The sequence below is a fragment of the Ascaphus truei genome, chromosome 4, assembly GCF_040206685.1.
Source record: "Ascaphus truei isolate aAscTru1 chromosome 4, aAscTru1.hap1, whole genome shotgun sequence".
Lineage (NCBI taxonomy): Eukaryota > Metazoa > Chordata > Amphibia > Anura > Ascaphidae > Ascaphus > Ascaphus truei.
Genome location: NC_134486.1, coordinates 41,080,813 through 41,100,748, shown reverse-complemented (window position 1 = coordinate 41,100,748; position 19,936 = coordinate 41,080,813). Strand labels below are relative to the sequence as shown.

The 19,936-nt window shown below is 45.1% G+C and overlaps 1 protein-coding gene across 6 annotated transcripts in view; it reads right to left on the bottom strand.

Annotated features, from left to right (window-relative positions):
* USH2A (usherin) overlaps positions 1-19,936 on the bottom strand; it is a 942,943-nt gene that overhangs the window by 436,583 nt on the left and 486,424 nt on the right. For all 6 annotated transcript variants that reach the window (XM_075595608.1, XM_075595610.1, XM_075595609.1 and 3 more), the window contains one exon: positions 13,010-13,172. In XM_075595608.1, the coding sequence (XP_075451723.1) occupies positions 13,010-13,172 (163 nt within the window). The remainder of the gene's footprint in view (positions 1-13,009; positions 13,173-19,936) is intronic.

The window sequence follows — 19,936 nt, the reverse complement described above, 5'->3', positions numbered from 1 at the left end:
AGCTTCGCTGCAGGATGCCGTCCTTCTCTCCCTCCGCTGCCGGCTGCTGACCTTCGCTATATATCTATACATACATATACATATATACATACAGTATATATAAAAAAATATATATATATAAATATATATATGTTCTTCAGTATTTATTGATACCTTTTTTTTATTTGGACCAACAATTTGTGTCATGGGACAAGCTTTCAAGAGTTTTCCTCTTCCTCAGGTCAAGCAATACCATAAATATATACGCACATAAACATGCGCACACAGTGTATATGTTTGCGTGTGCGCATGTTTATGTGTGCGTGTGCGCATGTTTGTGTGCGTGTGCATATGTGTGCGTGTGCGCATGTATATGTGCGTGTACGCATGTATACGTGTGTGCATGTTTGTGTGTGTATATATGTGCGTTTGCGCATGTTTATGTGCGCATGTATACGTGTGTGCATGTTTATGTGTACGTGTGTGCATGTTTATGTGTGTGTGTGCGCATGTTTGTGTGCGTGTGCGCATGTATGTGTGCGTGAGCGCATGTATGTGTGTATGTGTGCGTGTGCGCATGTATACGTGTGTGCGTGTGCACGTGTATGTGTGCGCGTGCGCATGTATATGCGTGCGTGTGCATATATATCTATATCATACAAACACTCACAAAGGGGGTAAGCGCGGCCCTCCTACCCCAGCCGCCAAAGCTCCCTTACCCCCTCGCCGCTCCCTCCCCCCCCCCCGCCCGCTTCATTACCCCCCCGCCTGCTCCCTTACCCCCCCCCCGCCCGCTCCCTTACCCCCCCGGCCGCCAACTCCCCAGCCGCTGGGGGGCCAAGCAGCCTCGGATCTGCGCCAGTCCCACTCTCCACCACCTCTCACTCCCGTTGTGTGTGTGTGTGTGTGTGTGTAGGGACATTTTACTCCTGCCAACAATTTGTGCGTCACTTTCACCCCACCCTACCCCTGCCCTTCACCCCCCCTACCCCTGCCCTTCACCACCCCTGCCCTTCACCCCCCTCTACCCCTGTCCTTCACCCCCCCTACTACCCCTGCTCTTCACCCCCCCTAACCCTGACCTTCACCCACCCCTGCCCTTCACCCCCCCTACCCCTGCCCTTCACCCCCCCCCCACGCCTGCCCTTTGACTGACGCACGCACACACCCTGACTGACGCACTCACACACCCTGACTGACGCACGCACACACCCTGACTGACGCACGCACACACCCTGACTGACGCACGCACACACCCTGAGTGACGCACGCACAGACCCTGACTGACGCACGCACACACCCTGACTGACGCACGCACACACACCCTGACTGGCGTACGCACACAAACCCTGACTGGCGCACGCACACACCCTGAGTGACGCACGCACAGACCCTGACTGACGCACGCACACACCCTGACTGACGCACGCACACACACCCTGACTGGCGTACGCACACAAACCCTGACTGGCGCACGCACACAAACCCTGACTGGCACACGCACACAAACCCTGACAGCCACACGTACACACACTGACAGCCGCACGCACACACCCTGACTGACGCACGCACACACCCTGACTGACGCACGCACACACCCTGACTGACGCACGCACACACACTGACGCACGCACACACTGACTGTGTGTGTGTGTGCGTCAGTCAGTCTGTGTGTGTGTTTGTGTTTCTGCGTCAGACTCACTGACACACGCGCACACACACTGACTGACTGACGCACACACAATGACTGACGCACACACACTGCATGAAGCTGTAAAGGAGGGAGGGGGGAACTGGATTGATGTGAATGGGGGACAAACAGAGAGAGGGGGAGGGGTGAGGAGAGAGAGAGGAGCGGGAACATTACATCCCGGGCAACGCCGGGTCTCTCAGCTAGTATAAAATAAACGTAAAGAGAGGGTGCATACCATTCAATGATGGATACAAAAAAAAGGAACAACAGGACAGTCACTCTTATACTCCCAGAAAGTGAATATATATATCATTTACGTGAATCACTATCCGTATTTGAAGTGTGTGTGTATATAAATATATATATATACATACAAATGAGCATACAGTAATATTTCCATTTGCTATTTGCCTTGCTATGGAGGGTTTTTGTCACTTTTTTACTCACATAACTTCACATATACATACATATATAATATATAATATATAATATATATTATATATATATATATATATATATATATATATATATATGCAGTGGAAGTGTATTGTGTGTATTTACCTACACACTCACTCCACATTTCAGTAACATACATATACATCTAAATAATATTCACATATACACGTTTGCTATAAATGGAATTATTACAATTTTACATTATATACACGTGCAATGAATGGAATAAACACTGTAATAAGTTTGAAATCGCCTATCCGAGCTGCTATGCATGGCTGATCCCTTTTCTCCAGCTTCCTTGAATGTACTACTGTATGAGGAAGATCATGTGACCAGATGCTAGTGCACGTTTAGAGAGAGGGAGGGCAGTGCTGACAAAGGGGTGTGCCTGGGTTTGTGACAGGCCATGAAGGGGCAGTGCCTTAGCAAATGCTTGTTAAAATAGAATACAAGAAAATTGGTCTTTCAAAGTTGTTTTTTTAAAAACAGAAAATGCGAAAAGTATTATTTCTTACTACAGAACTGATTTATTAAAAAAAACACACATGCAGGATATAGACTGAACTGCAGCTTTAAACTTAGTAGCATGTCAACAAAAAAAGTGTCATTCAGCATTGGAGAACTAGACACAGCAGTTACTACTGCAAAACATAGCTCAAGGGTATGACAAGCTACAACAAATATTCAAAACGTAGTACAAGAATTCCTGAGGTGTATTTTGATACTATACAGTATATATATATATATATATATATCTCAAAATACACCTCAGGAATTCTTGTACTACGTTTTGAATATTTGTTGTAGATTGTCATACCCTTGAGCTATGTTTTGCATATATATATATATATATATATATATATATATATATATATATATATATATATATATATATATATATATATATACATATATATATATAACATTAGAGTTGTTTTGGAACGGATCAAACCAAAAATCTCACTGGAGGCCAAGATAACAAAGCAAAAGCTCTCCTACTTTGGTCACATCATGCGAAGCAAGTCGCTTGAGAAGGATGTCATGCTTGGAATGATCGTGGCAAAAGAGGAAGAGGCCGCCCAAGAACTCGCTGGCTAGATACCATCAAGAAAGATACTGACTGAACATAGCAGAATTGAAAGAAGCCGTGAGAGATCGGAAGACATGGAGAACACTGATCTATAGAGTGGCGGTGATGGATAAGGAGGAGAAGGAGAGTTGTTTTAAAGTCAAATAAGTAATCTTATACCATAACTGCTATTGTTTTACATTTAAACCATTTTTAATTTAAAGTAGCGTCGCTTTTCATATTTATGCCAGGGAAACATAAGTCCAAACAGCCATTAATAAAATAATACAGTACTATAGGGGATTAGGGGTGGGCTCTTTCACTGGTGTTTTAGTTCAGGTTTTTGACAAAACTCATTTTGTTTGATTTTATGTTTAGATTTGGATTTTTACCAAATTATGAAAAAAAGGTCAACATTAGCAAAAAAAAACTAAACAATAGTATAAAAAGCATAACAATACCTAAAATACACATACAATCAAAACAATTAAGAAATGAAAATAAAAGTTAAAAAAAATGAAAACAATTATGGCAAGAAACACCGAGAGATGGGCACTCTGTCTAGTGCTCTGGTCTTGGTTCTATATCATTTTTGGGTTTTGGGTTTTGTTCTAAAAATCTGAAATGTTTTGGATGATTTTCTAAAAATGTGAAAGGTTTTATATTTGATTTAGTAATGTAAGATGCTGGTATCTGTAGATTCTAATTTCAAACACCCGGAATTGACCATCTCTATCGGAGATACTGTACTACAAATACTGTTTTTGCTTGGAAATAGTTACACACTAATAACCAGAAGAGAATGCCGCAGCTGTGCCTGTGCCTGGATCATCAGGTAGTTTCTCAGATAAATCACAATGTTGACTATTATGTATACAAAAACTATATTATTTTATAGTCATTGCAGCATAATTAAGATTCTAATTATAAATATATAGGAATCAATGGGAATATGAATCAATTATGTTTCCATACACACTGTTTAAACTAGTTTCACTCCTATTTATTAATAAGAATAAGAATATGATGTATTTGTAAAGAGCCAGCCTATTCCGCAGCACGGTAAAATGGGGCTACAGATATATGTAAATTACATGAACAGAGTTTCATAGCAAATAAGTACAAAGATGGACAAACAGATACAGAAGGTAATGAGGGCCCTGCTCATGAGAGCGTACAGCCTAGAAGGAAGGGCAATGTTGAAACAAAAGACAAAGTGGCTGCTCATTGTGGGACAGAGTACGCCTCAGGATGGAGAATGGTCCAGCCGCACAACTAATCCCATTAAGGTTTGAGGGTGTGGATGTATGGGGGTGTTAGATAGCATGGAGACTGGTCCAGCTGTGTAGTTGGTTCCAATAAGGTTGGGAGGAGAGAAGTTGGATGTCAGAGGTATGCCAGCTAGGCTTCCTTGAAAAGGTGAGTTTTCAGGGAGTTTTTAAAAGTCTGATAGTACGTGGTAGGGAATTCCAGAGACAGGGGGCAGCACGCGAGAAGTCTTGTAGGGAGTGAGAGGAGGTAATAAGGTAGGAGGAAAGGCAGATATCATGGGCAGAACCTAGGTGGCATTTAGAGATATATTTAGGGATGAGATCTGAGATGTAAGGGGAGGGGGGGGAAGCATTGTTTTTGTTGCATGATGAGTGAGAAAAGGACGTATCTTGGCAATATTTCAGATGGGGAGATGGCAGGACTAAGTGAGGACTTGAATGTGAGGAGTGAAGGAGAGGGTGGAGTCAAAGATGACCCCTAGGCAGCTGGTTTGGGATGTTGATGAAATTGTTGGGATTTTGACAGTAAGGGAGCATTTGTGTGTATGGGTAGCAATGGAAGAGGGAAAGAGTACTAGTTTTATTTTGGACATGTTAAGCTTCAGGTAATGCTGGGACATCCAGGAGGAGATTGCATAGAGACCGTTGGTGGCATAGGACAGGAGAGGGGGGGAGTAAAAGGGATGATAGATCAATTTGGGTGTCATTGACATAGAGATGATATTGAAAGCCAAAATATTATATTAGTTCAGAGAAGAATATCCCAATACAGTATATGTCTATAATTGGCTCTAACTCTAACCAACTTTATGTTATGTGGTAACCCCAACACTCTGTTCTGTGACCCTTATTCTTTTCTGTCCTTATTAGAGACTGGCAAATTATTTGCAAACATTCTAATTTGCCACAAATATGGCATTTATTATAATAAAATTTACATGAATACATGCAATTCCACCGGTGGCCACTATTCCCAAATTCACCCTAAACATTAGAGACAGAGAGTGTCCTATTTTATTAGAGTGCTATATTTATTCCCAACCAAACACACCTTTTAGGCAACACGTGGCGACACAGCTGTGGACAAGAAATGTGTACTCCTGAGGCACCTGGGAAATATGCTAATAGTATATGCAAATGACTGCTTTCTCCGTCTCTCTCAAAACACATATTTCAAGGTCTAATCGAATGTTTAGGATAAATTTGCAAATAGTGTCCACTGGTTGAATTGTATACATTCTCACAAACTCTTCAACAAAAGATAGCCTCCATACACATGTATGCTAACTCAGGGGTGCTCAAATCCAGTCCTCAAGGACCCACACCAACAGGTCAGATTTTCAGGATGTCCCTGCTTCATCACGGGTGGCTCAATCAGTCCCTGCTTCAGCACAGGCGGATTGAGCCACCTGTGCAGCTTCTGGGATATCCTGAAAACCTGACCTGTTGGGGGGCTTAAGGATTGCAGTTGAGCGCCCCTGCGCTAACCTATATGCAGCGCCAGCCTCTCCAACCTTGAAAATGTACTGTAGTCTGATTTTTCTGAAACTTCTAAAGTTTCCAATGACAGAGCTACTGATTAGAGCAAACGGTTACACAAATCTAGCCTCAGTTACCAGCTTCAAATATTTGGGAATATGTCCAGACTCCCATCTAATGTTTAGTTTGCTTATTGACAAGCTGGCATTCAATATTGTTACCAAACTGGGCATACTTGAAATAAATAAATCTTGTCTAAGTCCCATTGTCAGAAAGTGCATTGCACACAGATGCTAATGCCAATTATTGACCATGAAGTCATTGAATGGTAAAGCATCCCAAATTTACCTCAGCAAACTTGACATTCTTCACAATTCTTTACAACGTAATATACAATTTTGTCTCACGATGTAACTAAAATAACCATCATTGTAATACAGTACAGTAGAGTAGGTCATTACACTCTGCTCATATTACTCGACCTCTCTGCAGCATTTGACACAGTGGACCACCCTCTTCTCCTTCACATTCTCCATACTCTTGGTATTCGGAACAAAGCTCTATCCTGGATCTCATCCTACCTCTCCCATCGTACTTTCAGTGTCTCTTCTGCTAACACCTCCTCCTCTATTGATCTCTCTGTGGGGGTACCCCAGCGCTCTGTCCTGGGACCTCTTCTCTTTTCTCTGTACACACTCTCTCTAGGTGACCTAATAACATATTTTGGGTTTAATTATCACCTCTATGCTGACGACACACAAATACACTTTTCAACACCTGCTGTACATACCAAAGTTTCTGAATGTCTCTCTGCTATATAATCCTGGATGGCCCTCCGCCGCCTTAAACTCAACATGGCTAAAACAGAGCTCCTCATACTTCTCCCAAACCTGGCCCTACTACCTCCTTCCACATTACTGTTGAAACTACGATCATTCACCCAGTAGCCCAAGCATGCTGCCTAGGGGTCACACTCGACTCCTCTCTCACATTCGCCCCTCACATTCAAAACATTTCTAAAACCTGTCACTTTTTCCTCCGCAATAAAACAAAGATACGCCCTTTCCTCTGTTGCTCGACTGCTAAAACCCTGACTCAGGCCCTCATTCTCTCCCGTCTTGATTACTGTAACCTTCCGCTGTCCGGCCTTCCTGCCTCTCACCTGTCTTCCCTACAATCTATCCTAGATCTGTCTCAGCATCTCCCCTCATGAAATCCCTCTCCTGGCTTCCGATTAAATCCTGCATCTCACACTCCATTCTTCTCCTCACTTTTAAAGCTTTACACTCTTCTGCCCCTCTTTACATCTCAGCCCTAATTTCTCGTTACGCACCATCCAGACTCTTGCGTTCTTCTCAAGGATGTCTTCTTTCTACCCCATTTGTATCTAAAGCCCTCTTCCACCTTAAACCTTTTTCACTGACTGCCCCACACCTCTGGAATGCCCTTCCCCTCAATACCCGACTTGCACCCTCTCTATCCACCTTTAAGACCCACCTTAAGACACACTTGCTTAAAGAAGCATATGAATAGCACTGTGGATATTCTGAAAACATGATACATATAGCTTGGCCCCCTGCAGACGCACTTACCAGAACTCCCTCCTACTGTCTCTGTACGTTCTCCCTACCTACCAATTAGACTGTAAGCTCCTCGGGGCAGGGACTCCTCTTCCTTAATGTTACTTTTATTTCTAAAGCACTTATTCCCATGATCTGTTATTTATATTATCTGTTATTTATTTGATTACCAGATGTATTATTACTGTGAAGCGCTATGTACATTAATGGCGCTATATAAATAAAGACATACAATACAATACAATAGTAGTTAAACAAGACTAGATTGGTTATCCATAGAGCCTGCTTGTAAGGTACATTTGTCCTGTGTATCCTTTAATTACTTAATTATCTGAGTAGATTTACTACCCCTATTATCAGTGTTCGACAATTAATTATAACCACACGCCCGTGGCGAGTGGATTTAGGCCTCTCCCTGATTGGTCTGACGAGGGAAGCGGGCTGGCTGGCAGCTCTGGGTCAGCCTCTCTCACCCTCTCCCCCCCAGCTCTGGTTCAGCCTCTCTCTCCCTCCCCTCCCTCCCCCCTCTGCCAGCTCTGGGTCAGCCTCTCCCTCTGCCCTCTGCCCTCTGCCCCCTGCTTGCTGCCAGGGGCGGGAGAAGCAAGGCAGGCGCTTCCCCACAGTCCCACGCTCCTTTGGCACCCGCGCGGGCAGGGTAATGGGAGCGGTGAAACAGGGTGGCTGCTCTGACTTCCATCACCGTCCGGCCACGTTTCCCATCGGGGTGTTGGTGTGGCCGTGCGGATGTCCCCCGCATGCCCCCACAAACACTCAATTTCCCCAGCAGGCCCCCCGATGTCCCCCGCATGCCCCCACATACACTCCATTTCCCCCGCAGGCCCCCCAATGCCCCCCAATGTCGCCCGATGTCCCCCACAGGCCCCCAATGTCCCCCGCAAGCCCCCCAATGTCCCCCGCAGGCCCCCCAATGTCACCTGCAGACCTCGATGTCGCCTGCAGGCCCCAGATACCCACATACCTCTAGTGAGTGGGACTCCCGGCTCCGTTTCTTGTAGAGTGTGTGTGTGTGTGTGTGTGTGTGTGTGTGTGTGTGTGTGTGTGTGTGTGTGTGTGTGTGTGTGTGTGTGTGTGTGTGTGTGTGTGTGTGTGTGTGTGAGAGAGAGGGTGTGTGAGTGTGTGTGTGTGAGTGTGTGTGTCAGAGTGTGTGTGTGTCAGAGTGTGTGAGTGAGAGGGTGTGTGTGTGAATGAGAGGGTGTGTGTGAGAGGGTGTGTGTGAGTGAGAGGGTGTGTATGAGTGAGAGGGTGTGAGTGAGAGTGTGTGTGTGTGTGTGAGTGAGAGGGTGTGTGAGTGAGAGGGTGTGTGTGTGAGTGAGAGGGTGTGTGTGTGTGAGTGAGAGGGTGTGTGTGTGTGAGTGAGAGGGTGTGTGTGAGTGAGAGGGAGTGTGTGTGAGTGAGAGTGTGTGTGAGTAAGAGTGTGTGTGAGTGAGAGTGTGTGTGTGTGTGTCAGTCAGAGTGTGTGCGTGTGTGTCAGTCAGTGTGTGTGTCAGTGTGTGTGTGTGTGTGTGTGTCAGAGTGTGTGTGTCAGAGTGTGTGTGTGTGTGTGTGTGTGTGTGTGTGTGTGTGTGTGTCAGAGTGTGTGTGTGTGTGTGTGTGTGTGTGTGTCAGAGTGTGTGTGAGTGTGTGTGAGTGTGTGTGTGAGTGTGTGTGTGTGTGTGTGTGTGTGTGTGTGTGTGTGTGTGTGTGTGTGTGTGTGTGTGTGTGTGTGTGTGTGTGTCAGAGTGTGTGTGTGTCAGAGTGTGTGTGTGTCAGAGTGTGTGTGTGTCAGAGTGTGTGTGTGTGTGTGTGTGTGTGTGTGCCACTGTGTGTGTGTGTGTCAGAGTGTGTGTGTGTGTGTGTGTGTGTGTGTGTGTGTGTGTGTGTGTGTGTGTGTGTGTGTGTGTGTGTGTGTGTGTGTGTGTGTGTGTGTGTGTGTGTGTGTGTGTGTGTGTGTGTGTGTGTGTGTGTGTGAGGGTGAGGGTGTGTGAGTGTGTGTGTGTGAGTGAGTGTGTGTGTCAGAGTGTGTGTGTGTGTCAGAGTGTGTGAGTGAGAGGGTGTGTGTGTGATTGAGAGGGTGTGTGTGAGAGGGTGTGTGTGAGTGAGAGGGTGTGTATGAGTGAGAGGGTGTGAGTGAGAGTGTGTGTGTGTGTGTGAGTGAGAGGGTGTGTGAGTGAGAGGGTGTGTGTGTGAGTGAGAGGGTGTGTGTGTGTGTGAGTGAGAGGGTGTGTGTGTGTGTGAGTGAGAGGGTGTGTGTGAGTGAGAGTGTGTGTGAGTAAGAGTGTGTGTGAGTGAGAGTGTGTGTGTGTGTGTCAGTCAGAGTGTGTGTGTGTGTGTGTGTCAGAGTGTGTGTGTGTGTCAGAGTGTGTGTGTGTCAGAGTGGGTGTGTGTGTCAGAGTGTGTGTGTGTCAGAGTGTGTGTGTGTGTCAGAGTGTGTGTGTGTCAGAGTGTGTGTGTGTGTGTGTGTGTGTGTGTGTGTGTGTGTGTGTGTGTGTGTGTGTGTGTGTGTGTGTGTGTGTGTGTGTGTGTGCCACTGTGTGTGTGTGTCAGAGTGTGTGTGTGTGTGTGTGTGTGTGTGTGTGTGTGTGTGTGTGTGTGTGTGTGTGTGTGTGTGTGTGTGTCAGAGTGTGTGTCTGTCAGAGTGTGTGTCTGTCAGTGTGTGTCAGTATGTGTCTGTCTGTCAGTGTGTGTCTGTCTGTCAGTGTGTGTGTGTGAGAGAGTGTATGTGTGTGAGAGTGTGTATGTGTGTGAGGGGGTAGGATGACGGACTGGGTCACTCTCTATTTCTCTCTGTGTTGCTCTCTGTCTCTCGTTGTTTGTCGCTCTCTCTCTCTCTCTCTGTGTCGCTGTGTCGCTCTCTCTCTCTGTGTGTCGCTGTGTCGCTCTCTCTCTCTCTGTGTGTCGCTCTCTCTCTCTGTGTGTCGCTCTCTCTCTGTGTGTCGCTCTCTCTCTCTCTCTCTGTGTGTCGCTCTCTCTCTCTCTCTCTCTGTGTCGCTCTCTGTTTGTGTGTCGCTCTCTCTCTCTCTCTCTGTGTGTCGCTCTCTCTCTCTCTGTGTCGCTCTCTGTTTGTGTGTCGCTCTCTCTCTCTCTCTCTCTCTCTCTCTGTGTGTCGCTCTCTCTCTGTGTGTCGCTCACCCACTCTCTGTCTCTCTCTCACACTCTGGAGCTGGATATCTTACTTACCCTATATATCTTAACTGCCCTATGCCTACACTGAAATAACCTATACTGCTTACTTCCAGATCTGAGGGAAAAAAGGGGGAAAGTTTGCGCCAAAAAAGAAAGAATTATCCTACTGTTCAATTTGTGGTTCCAGTCCTTTCCACAGAGTGATTTCGCTGCCTATCCTTTAATAGGTTTTAATTATCCCTCTATCTCAAATACGCAATTGATCTCTACTCTTAGACTTCCTTTTTAAACTTACAGGAGACATATGACTAATAAAGGTTTTCTAAATATGCCACCTGTTTTTAAATTTATGTAAATGTGTAACACTTTAATTTTATTGTGTATATTGATGTAATAGTGTACTTTTGGCTGAAAAAGGAATGATAATCAGTCAGAGCAAAACCAGCAATGCAAAGGTTAAGATCAGAGACTCCACAAGGTATAAAAGACTACTGCTACCCCGAAGCTGCTGACGTCACTGAGGAAGCATTGGCGAAACGCGTCTGACGTTTTTTGGTCTCTACAAGCCACCATAGTGAGGAGGTCTGATTTCCCTGGCCCAGCGTCTCGCCGTCTGCGCATGCGCATGCACAGCGGAGCAGAGAAGCCTGGAATTGTCTGCACGTGGAAGATAGGCAGCCGGAGGGGGAGGACATAGCCTGTGCACGGGCTCTGGACATCCGCACTGCGGCTACCTGCAACCCAAGCCACAGACAGCATACATCTGCCAAGTGGGAACCAGCCGATACAGGACATCACTGCCCAGAAAGGGATTAATTGTGGAACCTGGCGGCATCTCCTTCCTAAGCTCGAATTGATCGGTCGCTTGTAAGTTTTAAATCTCAAGTTTTTATTCGTTAATAAATTGTATTGCACTATTTTTTCCCTTTATTTTTTACTAAGGAAGATTTTAGAAGGCATCTCCTCGGCCTCAACCCATCTACCTGCACATAGAAGAGAAGACATCTGTTGAAGACACCTACTACAAAAAGAGAAGGAAATACCAATTCAAGTTTTGAGAGTTTTAATGTGAGTGTGTCCCCAGTCAACAAGTTTGTATTAACAATAGCCATCCCTTGTCTTTATTTCTCACCCCTCGCAACCACCCCCCCCCCCCTTCCCTCCACCCTGATGAAAAAGTGTGCAAAACTTTGAGCTGTCTTTTTTCACTGTGGCCCTTCTCTCTCTCTTTTGCCTTGCATATAATACACGCCGTGGAGCCGCAAGCAGAGTGACGCGCCCGAGGACATTCAACCCCTTTACTTCCAGATCTGACTCAAGCTTCACACAGGAGACATCAGAATCTCCCCTAACCCAGAAGACAGGTAAGAAACACCTCCCCTCCAACATATAACATTGCGGGAATGAGGTACCTGGACTGCGGATCAGGTAAGATTACACACACACACACACACACACACACACACACACACACACACACACACACACACACACACATAACAAGGACTAATTGTAGTATAATGTAATACAATAAATAAACTTATGTCAAAAACGAATGTTGTTCTTACTAGGAATTTATTCAATTTATTTTATTGGATTTTTTAAAGCGGGTTGGGGGCGGGACTAGGGCGGGCTGTGGGGGGGGACCTGGGGCGGGGTTGGGACTAGGTGGCGAGTAGATTTTTTGGTTCGGCGAGTAGATTTTTGGGTGATTTGTCGAACACTGCCTATTATACACAGTAATTATAATCTAAAATCAGCCTTCAGATTCCTGCTTACTGTTCCAAAGTTCAATAACAAAACTGGGCAGTCATTCTTACTTCACATACTGGGTATCTCACTTCTGGAACAATTTACCTGTCCCTTAATTCTATCACCTGTTTAAGATCTAATCGAAGAGGACAGGATACTTTTGTATGTACTGTATATCTCCCCTTCTATTTTGTTGGTCTATGCTGTGTATTGTTATTACTGTTCCATTTTTCTAATTAAGGTCTTAATTTATTAGCCATTGTGTCCTGCTAGTATGTACCTAGGATCCTTGCTATGTGGGTAGTCTTCATGCATTTCGTGACAAGAAATAATAATGAATATATTAAAGTAGTAATAAATAATGGGTGTTAAAGGTAACTGCATCCCTAATATATGCTATTGTTCCAAATAATCTACCAATCCAAAAGCAGAATAAAACACCTTGATACATTTAAAAACATACTCAAATTATCTTAACTCCAAAGAGCTCCAAAAAAGTTGTCACACGGTAACCCACATATTTACATTGAAACCTGAAAGAACATTTGATGAAATAAAAAAAAGCTATTGCTACTATTATTTTAAAAATCTTTTTGAAATTGATTACCTTTCTTTTCATAAAACAGTCCATCAAAAATGACAGTATATGTTATTTGCCCATTGGGTTTTTCAGGGCCTTGCCATTTTACTCGAACACCGCTGGGTCCTTCAGTGGTTGCATGCAGAAGAACCTTTCCTTCTGGTTTAGACTCTTGAGTATGAGCCTCCACCTGTAAAACATATGGGGCAGTTTTAGACTTAAATACACAAAAGTGACGCAGAACTTCTATTCCTTTTAAACAGTTTGTTTCAGGAGTTCCTGGCTGTATTTTAGTGTCCCTCCGCTGATCCTTGGCAAAGTAGGGTTCCCCTCGGATTCTACATCCTCTATTCTTAAATTGTAATCTTGGTTTTTGCATGTGTGGTAAACGCAGAGTAAACATTGTAAAACAATATTACTTAAACCAGAGGAAGTGAAACCTTATCCTAAAATATCAAGTGGTAATCTAAATAAAAAAAAGGTACTGTATTACCTAATACTGAAGTACTCCTGTTGTACTGTTGCCGCAGGACTAGCACAGCTACTACAATTTAATTTATGGCTATATTTTAAAATATTGAGGCTAATGTGCTCTTTTATTACCTTTTGTAAATTGTATCTGCAAATTGTATCTGCTATCTGATTGTCTATTAACCTATAATTTATTGTATATCTCTGTTAAAGGAACTGGTTAACTCATTGTTTTAAATGTAGTGGTGAGCCCAAATACCTTTTTTGTTTTGATTTTAAAATGGCTTGGTGGCCATTGGTGCTCTGTGGGCCTATTAAAAGATTCAGATTTCAATGCAGTAAAAATCATGAGTTTTCATGGTATTTTATAGCAATTATCTATGCAGAAATATTGTTACATAAGACATCTAATCTGCATGCATACTTTGCATTAAATGTGTTCTATTGTGTTTTTTCACTTCCTCCAGGTGAGAATGGGGATTTTACAGCAAGAACGTGACAATTATATAAGAAAAAATAATCCAGAAATTGAAAAATGTAAGTATTTTTGTGGTGTATACAGTAAACTACTGTATAACTTGTCCTGCCTATGTTATCCATTACTGATAAAAGATGGTTAGTCAGGGAAGTTGTCAAGATTTTTTTTCTGAGTGTATGGCCTCGCTTATAGTTGCGGCGATGGCGCGCGGCGCCAAAACACATTCATGCTGCACATAGTGAACGCGGCCACGACCAGGCGGAGGCACAACCGAGCGTCAGGATGCAGGAGAGACAACTGAATTGGTCTCTGCATGCGGCCCGCCGTGCGACGTCAGCGTAACGTGAAGCGGTTCAGCCAATAATGGCGAACCGCTCGCATGATGTCACAGGCCACCAAGGGGAGGGGGTCCTTAAACCAGGACCAAAGCCCACAAAGTCGGGACAGCTCCCCAAAAACCGGGACTGTCCCAACTAAACCAGAACATCTGGTCACCCTAGTTATAAAGAGCACTCTCTCCTTCAAAAGGCTTGATGAAACTGGAAATGTATGGTTATGTTGTGTGTTTTATCCCTAAATGTTTAGCCCTTTAAAGCAGCAGTCCATGTTGATTCCTTTTTGGGGGCTTTTCATGTATTAATTACTTTAATATATCTGTCCGCCTCAACCCTGTTTTTATTTTTTAAATATGGTGCTTCATTCAGGAGATAGCTAAGAGTATTACCATTGGAATATTACGTTTCCGAGGGGTTAAAATGAAGCTCCTCCCATAGCCCATTGCAGTCTATTGATAACCATTGTAACCTCACTAGTCAGAGATCATGTATTTTATCACTATAAAAACATCAAACAAAGAGCAGGACATACTCAGGGGGGAAAACACTAACATTATACGAGTTAAACCCGTGTAGGCTTCTGTGGGGATTACTGCTTTAAGGTACAGTAAATTGTTCCGCCGGGCATTGAATTTGGGAACAGAAAAGTTTACACATTTTCAGACAGAATTTTGGATAGTTTCCCCAACAAAAAAAGAATGTTTTCAAAATAGGTGCATGTTCTGTCAGTGGTTCTAGGTTTAATATCCCTAGTGTACATGAAAACCAAAGGCAACTGCACTCTGGGGTACAGATAAAATAAATATATTATCACTTTCTATTGATATTGTGAAGTGTATGGGATAATAAGGTACACTTTACATCTTGTAATTGTGGGTGATAATATTTTTATTTAACTTTACAAAAAACTACAGTATTCTTGCTCAATGAGGGAAAAACCTTAAAGCAAGATAGCACAATAAAACTAGAAAATGTATGAACCAACATTTTTCTCATTGCTTAGCCAGACCTGTTTAATCAATATTATAAAAATGTTAAACTGCACATATACCATTTTGGACATACTGTACATTTGAAACTGAAAATACTGAAGGGAAGATTTACTAAATGGTTCAGAAGGTATTAGCCAGTATGGTATTATTGGTGATCCCATATCGCCATACAATATTTACTAAAGCACACTTTTTGTGTGTGTGTGCAAGCTGCCACAAGATGTACTGTGGCCTGACCACAACCATAGTGTGTTTTCAACATGACATCTTCCGACAGCCTCCTCCTCTGGCACAGCATTGGTTCTTATGTCCTTCTGTCTCTCTGCCTGAATAATATGAAGCAGTCAACCAGCTGAGGCCATGATAGATGGTGAACCTTAATTGTAGGCATGGGATTGGCACTTGCTGAATGCGCATGAGCGATCAGTGTGCCGAATACGCATGCGTGATCGGCACTTCCCGGCCACTCGTGCGTATGCGCGATCGATGCTTGCACGGCCAGAAAGCTCCGGTCGTGCATATGCATGAGTGGTCTCCAAGTGCCAATCGTGCATAAGCATTCAGCAAGAGCCCATCGCGCCTGCGCAGTCAGTGCTCGCTGTTTGCGCATGCCGTTCATGCATGTACACTTGACGCATGCACACCCTTTGACCTGTTTTCTCCCGGGACAAATATGGTCTCCCTACGCGTGGTTCAATTCCTGGTGTCAGCTCCTTGTGACCTTGAGCAAGTCACTTTATCGCCCTGTTCTTCAGTCACCAAAAAATAGATTGCTAGCTCTATGGGACAGGGACGTGTACCTGCAAAAATGTTATGTACAGCGCTACGTACACTGTCAGCACTAAACAAGGAAAAGAAAAAACAGTCCTCAGAAGGGTAGCCCACTATTGTAAGCATGTGCTTACACTGAAGTCAATAAGACTACATGAACCCCCACCCTTCTTCCAAGATGATCTACTTTGAGCTAGTGCGCTAAAACTAAAGTAAATTAACTCTTTCATTACCAGAAGAGTCAGCGACACTTTGCAAACAAATGAATTAGCCCCTCAAGTAGTAAAAGTGTTAACACAGGTTCCCAACGTTTTCATTTTTTTCTTCCAGCTATCAGTGAAGTGAAATAATCATGATACATTCCTTGACGATAGAGTACTTCAGGACGGAGCTTATTTAAGTCCTGGGCAGGGTCGGAAGTAGAAATTTTCCTCTCCACTGCCTGATACAATTTTCACACCATGCTGTTTTTTGTGTTTTCCGATGCCTTTTGATTTGTGGTATGTATTTTAATGTATACGATATACAGTATATCATATACATTAAAATACATACAATTAGCGCTACTTTATTGTTTTTGTTTGTTACATATATATGTATATATGTGTATATATTTACAGTATATATATATATTTATATACATATACACATATATATATACATATATATATGTGTGTATATATATATATATATATATATATATATATATATATATATATATATATATATAAAACAAAAACAATTAAGTAGTGCTAATTAAGTGTATTAAATATATGTGGAACTAAAAAGTGTTAAATCAGTGATAATAAAATATTATTACAAAAATATGTCAGAATTTAAATGTGTATATCTGAGATTTTTTTTATATATATATATATATATATGTATATATATATATATATATATATATATATATATATATATATATATATATATATATATATATATATATATATATACATATGTATATATGTATGCATGTGACTTGTGCCTGTGAATGACAGTGATTTCGATGAATATAAATGACACATAACATATAAAGTCCAAACCAATTCCAAAAGAAAGTGTCCAGTGAATAAAGAGAAATCCAGTCCCAGTAAAGTGATCCTTATGGATATATCCTTATACTGCTGCAGCTTCTTAGTGGTTTAGCTAACCACAAATAACCTATGTAGCCTAGCCTCCAGCCGCTACTTATTTCCCTGGGCCCTACCAGTGTAAGTCCTGTTAAGTACGGGCAGTGGATGGGTTAATTCCTCCAGAAGGCCTATTGTGCTATCACAGCTTTGGATACCCTTAGTGTATCAGAGTGCGGACCTAGCAACAGCCAGAGAGTGTCAGCCTGGGGAGTGTACTGGCTGGGTGACATGTACAGACGTAACACCTGTCAGTATCATACCTGCCGTGTTATGGTCAGAATTACAAGCCCAACTCCAGGGCATGGGCGTCCGCAGGAGGGGGCAAGGGGGGGCACTTGCCCCACCCCTGTATCACTCGCAGTCCTGGCCGTGCCCGTCAAAAAAAAAAATACAGTCTCAAAAATCCCCGTGCGCAGTGCTGACACATCCGGCCTTCCAGTCGCCCCTGGCAACCAGATTGTACCCGCTGACGATCCCTACAATTCCCCTGTCGGACTCCACCCCCCCCCAACCTGATTGGCTGGCGCTTTGCCAGGATTTATTTTTTTTGGCTCGCAGCCAGGCTCTGAGCTATGAAGCGCCATTTCTTCTGTTCAGCATAGAGCAGGTAAGCAATGTCCCATGCCTCTCCCCTGGTCTCCTCTGGCCCCCCATGGCCTCCTGTAGTTCCCCTGCGGCCTCCCCTGGTCCCCCCATGGCCTCCAGTGGTACCCCACGGCCTCCCCTGGTCCCCCCACGGCCTCCATAGGTCCCACATGGCCTCCCCTGGTCCCCCCCACGGCCTCCCCTGGTTCTCCCATGACCTCCCCATGTCCCCCAAGACCTCCCCTGGTCCCCCCACGGCCTCCCATGGTCCCCGCACGGCCTCCCCTTTTCCCCCTGCGGCCTCCCCTGGTCCCCCCACGGCCTCCCCTGGTCCCCCCACGGCCTCCCCAGGTCCCCCCACGGCATCCCCTGGTCCCCCCAAGACCTCCCCTGGTCCCCCCATGGCCTCCAGGGGTCCCCCCACGGCCTCCTCTGCCCCCCCCCCACGACCTCCCCTAGTCCCCCCAAGACCTCCCCTGGTCCCCCCACGGCCTCCAGAGTTCCCCCCGTGGCCTCCAGAGGTCCCCCTGCGGCCTCCCCTGGTCCCCCTGTGGCTTCCAGAGGTCCCTCGCGGCCTCCCCTGGTCCCCTGCGGCCTCCTCTGGTCCCCCCACGACCTCCCCTGGTTCCCCCATGGCCTCCCCTGGTCCCCCCAAGACCTCCCCTGGTCCCCCACGACCTCCCCTGGACTTCCTCTGGCTGCCCATAGCCTCCGCTGGACCTCCTGTGGCCCCCCACGGCCTCCCCTGGACTTCCCCCCATGTCTCCCCCCTGTCTCCAGTCAGTCACCTACCCACCCTGTCTTCCTCTCTCCCTCTCTCTGTCTCTCTGCCTCTCTCTCTCTGTCACCCTGCCTCGCTATCTGTCACCCTGCCTCGCTCTTTCTGTCACCCTGCCCCGCTCTCTCTGTCACCCTGTCTCGCTCTCTCTGTCTCACACTCTGGATCTGGATATCTTATTTACCCCATATATCTTAACTGTCCTATATCTACACCGAAATAACCTATACTGCTTTCTTCCAGATCTGACTCAAGCTTCACATGGGAGGCAGCGGAATCCCTCCTAACCCAGAAGACAGGTAGGGAACACCTCCCCTCCAGTATTTATCATGAGGGTACCTGGACAATGAGGGACTGCGGATCAGGTAAGATCCCAGGTGGGATTGCTGTCTTTGAAAAATGTGCATTGGGGGCATCCAGACACTGGTTAAGGGGTTCAGGAAATTAGTCATTCACATCTGGGTTTTTTTTCTAGGTTAGTGTGCTCATCCAAAACACACACACACACACACACACACACACACACACACAGTCGAGCACTGCCCATGCGAATGCGCAGAGGTCTCAGCGCGCTTGCGCAGGGTGTCTGAACTGCAGGGGTGAGATGGGTGGTGTCCAACGTTTGACGGAGGGGAAGCGTCGTGGTGAGCATGCGCCCACCATCCTAGCTCCCCCTGCGCCAGCCTCCTGCCCTGACCCCAGTCGTTAAGGTAAGCTGTTATCTTCTTGTAGTGAAGTGTTTGCCAAATGTTATTCATTATCTTATTGATGTGTGGGGTTGGACCTATATATGTATTGGTGGGGTGGGGGTGTTTTTTATATGTATTGTGGGGGTATAATAAACAGATTGCATTGTAATGTTTTTTTTTCCGTATTACAATAAGAAGAAACAGTTAAGTAAAAGTTGCTGGCTAAAAATTTTTTTTCCATGGTAGGTGCGCTATGGGTTGTGGGGGGGTGGGGGCCCTGCTCCTTTCATTTGTCCTGGGCCCCAGGATTTCTGATGGCCCTGGGCGCCGTAAAGTATGTTAATGGTGCTATAAACGCCAAAAACAGACTCCGGGAGAGCCGCCTCACTCCCAAATCGGGACCAATCTGTGCCGCGGCCGGGCCCGCCATTGAGCTGCTGCGGCGGCGCCGGTGCCAACAAGTCCACTCATCATTGGTAGCTGAGCGCTACCAATGAGAGAGCCGCCGCCATCCTTGATGACCCAGTCCTTGAGTCGGACCAATTATGGTCCGACTCTGACCTCCACACTCATCACGCGGCCTCCTGCCCATCATGCTCTCGCCTCCTCTGACTCGTCATCAATTTGCGCAGGCTCACAGTTCAGAGAGTCTGCTGAAGAGTGAAGACGCAGGCTGCAGCACTCCCTCTGCGCAACAGGCCCCGGCGCCCCGGCAC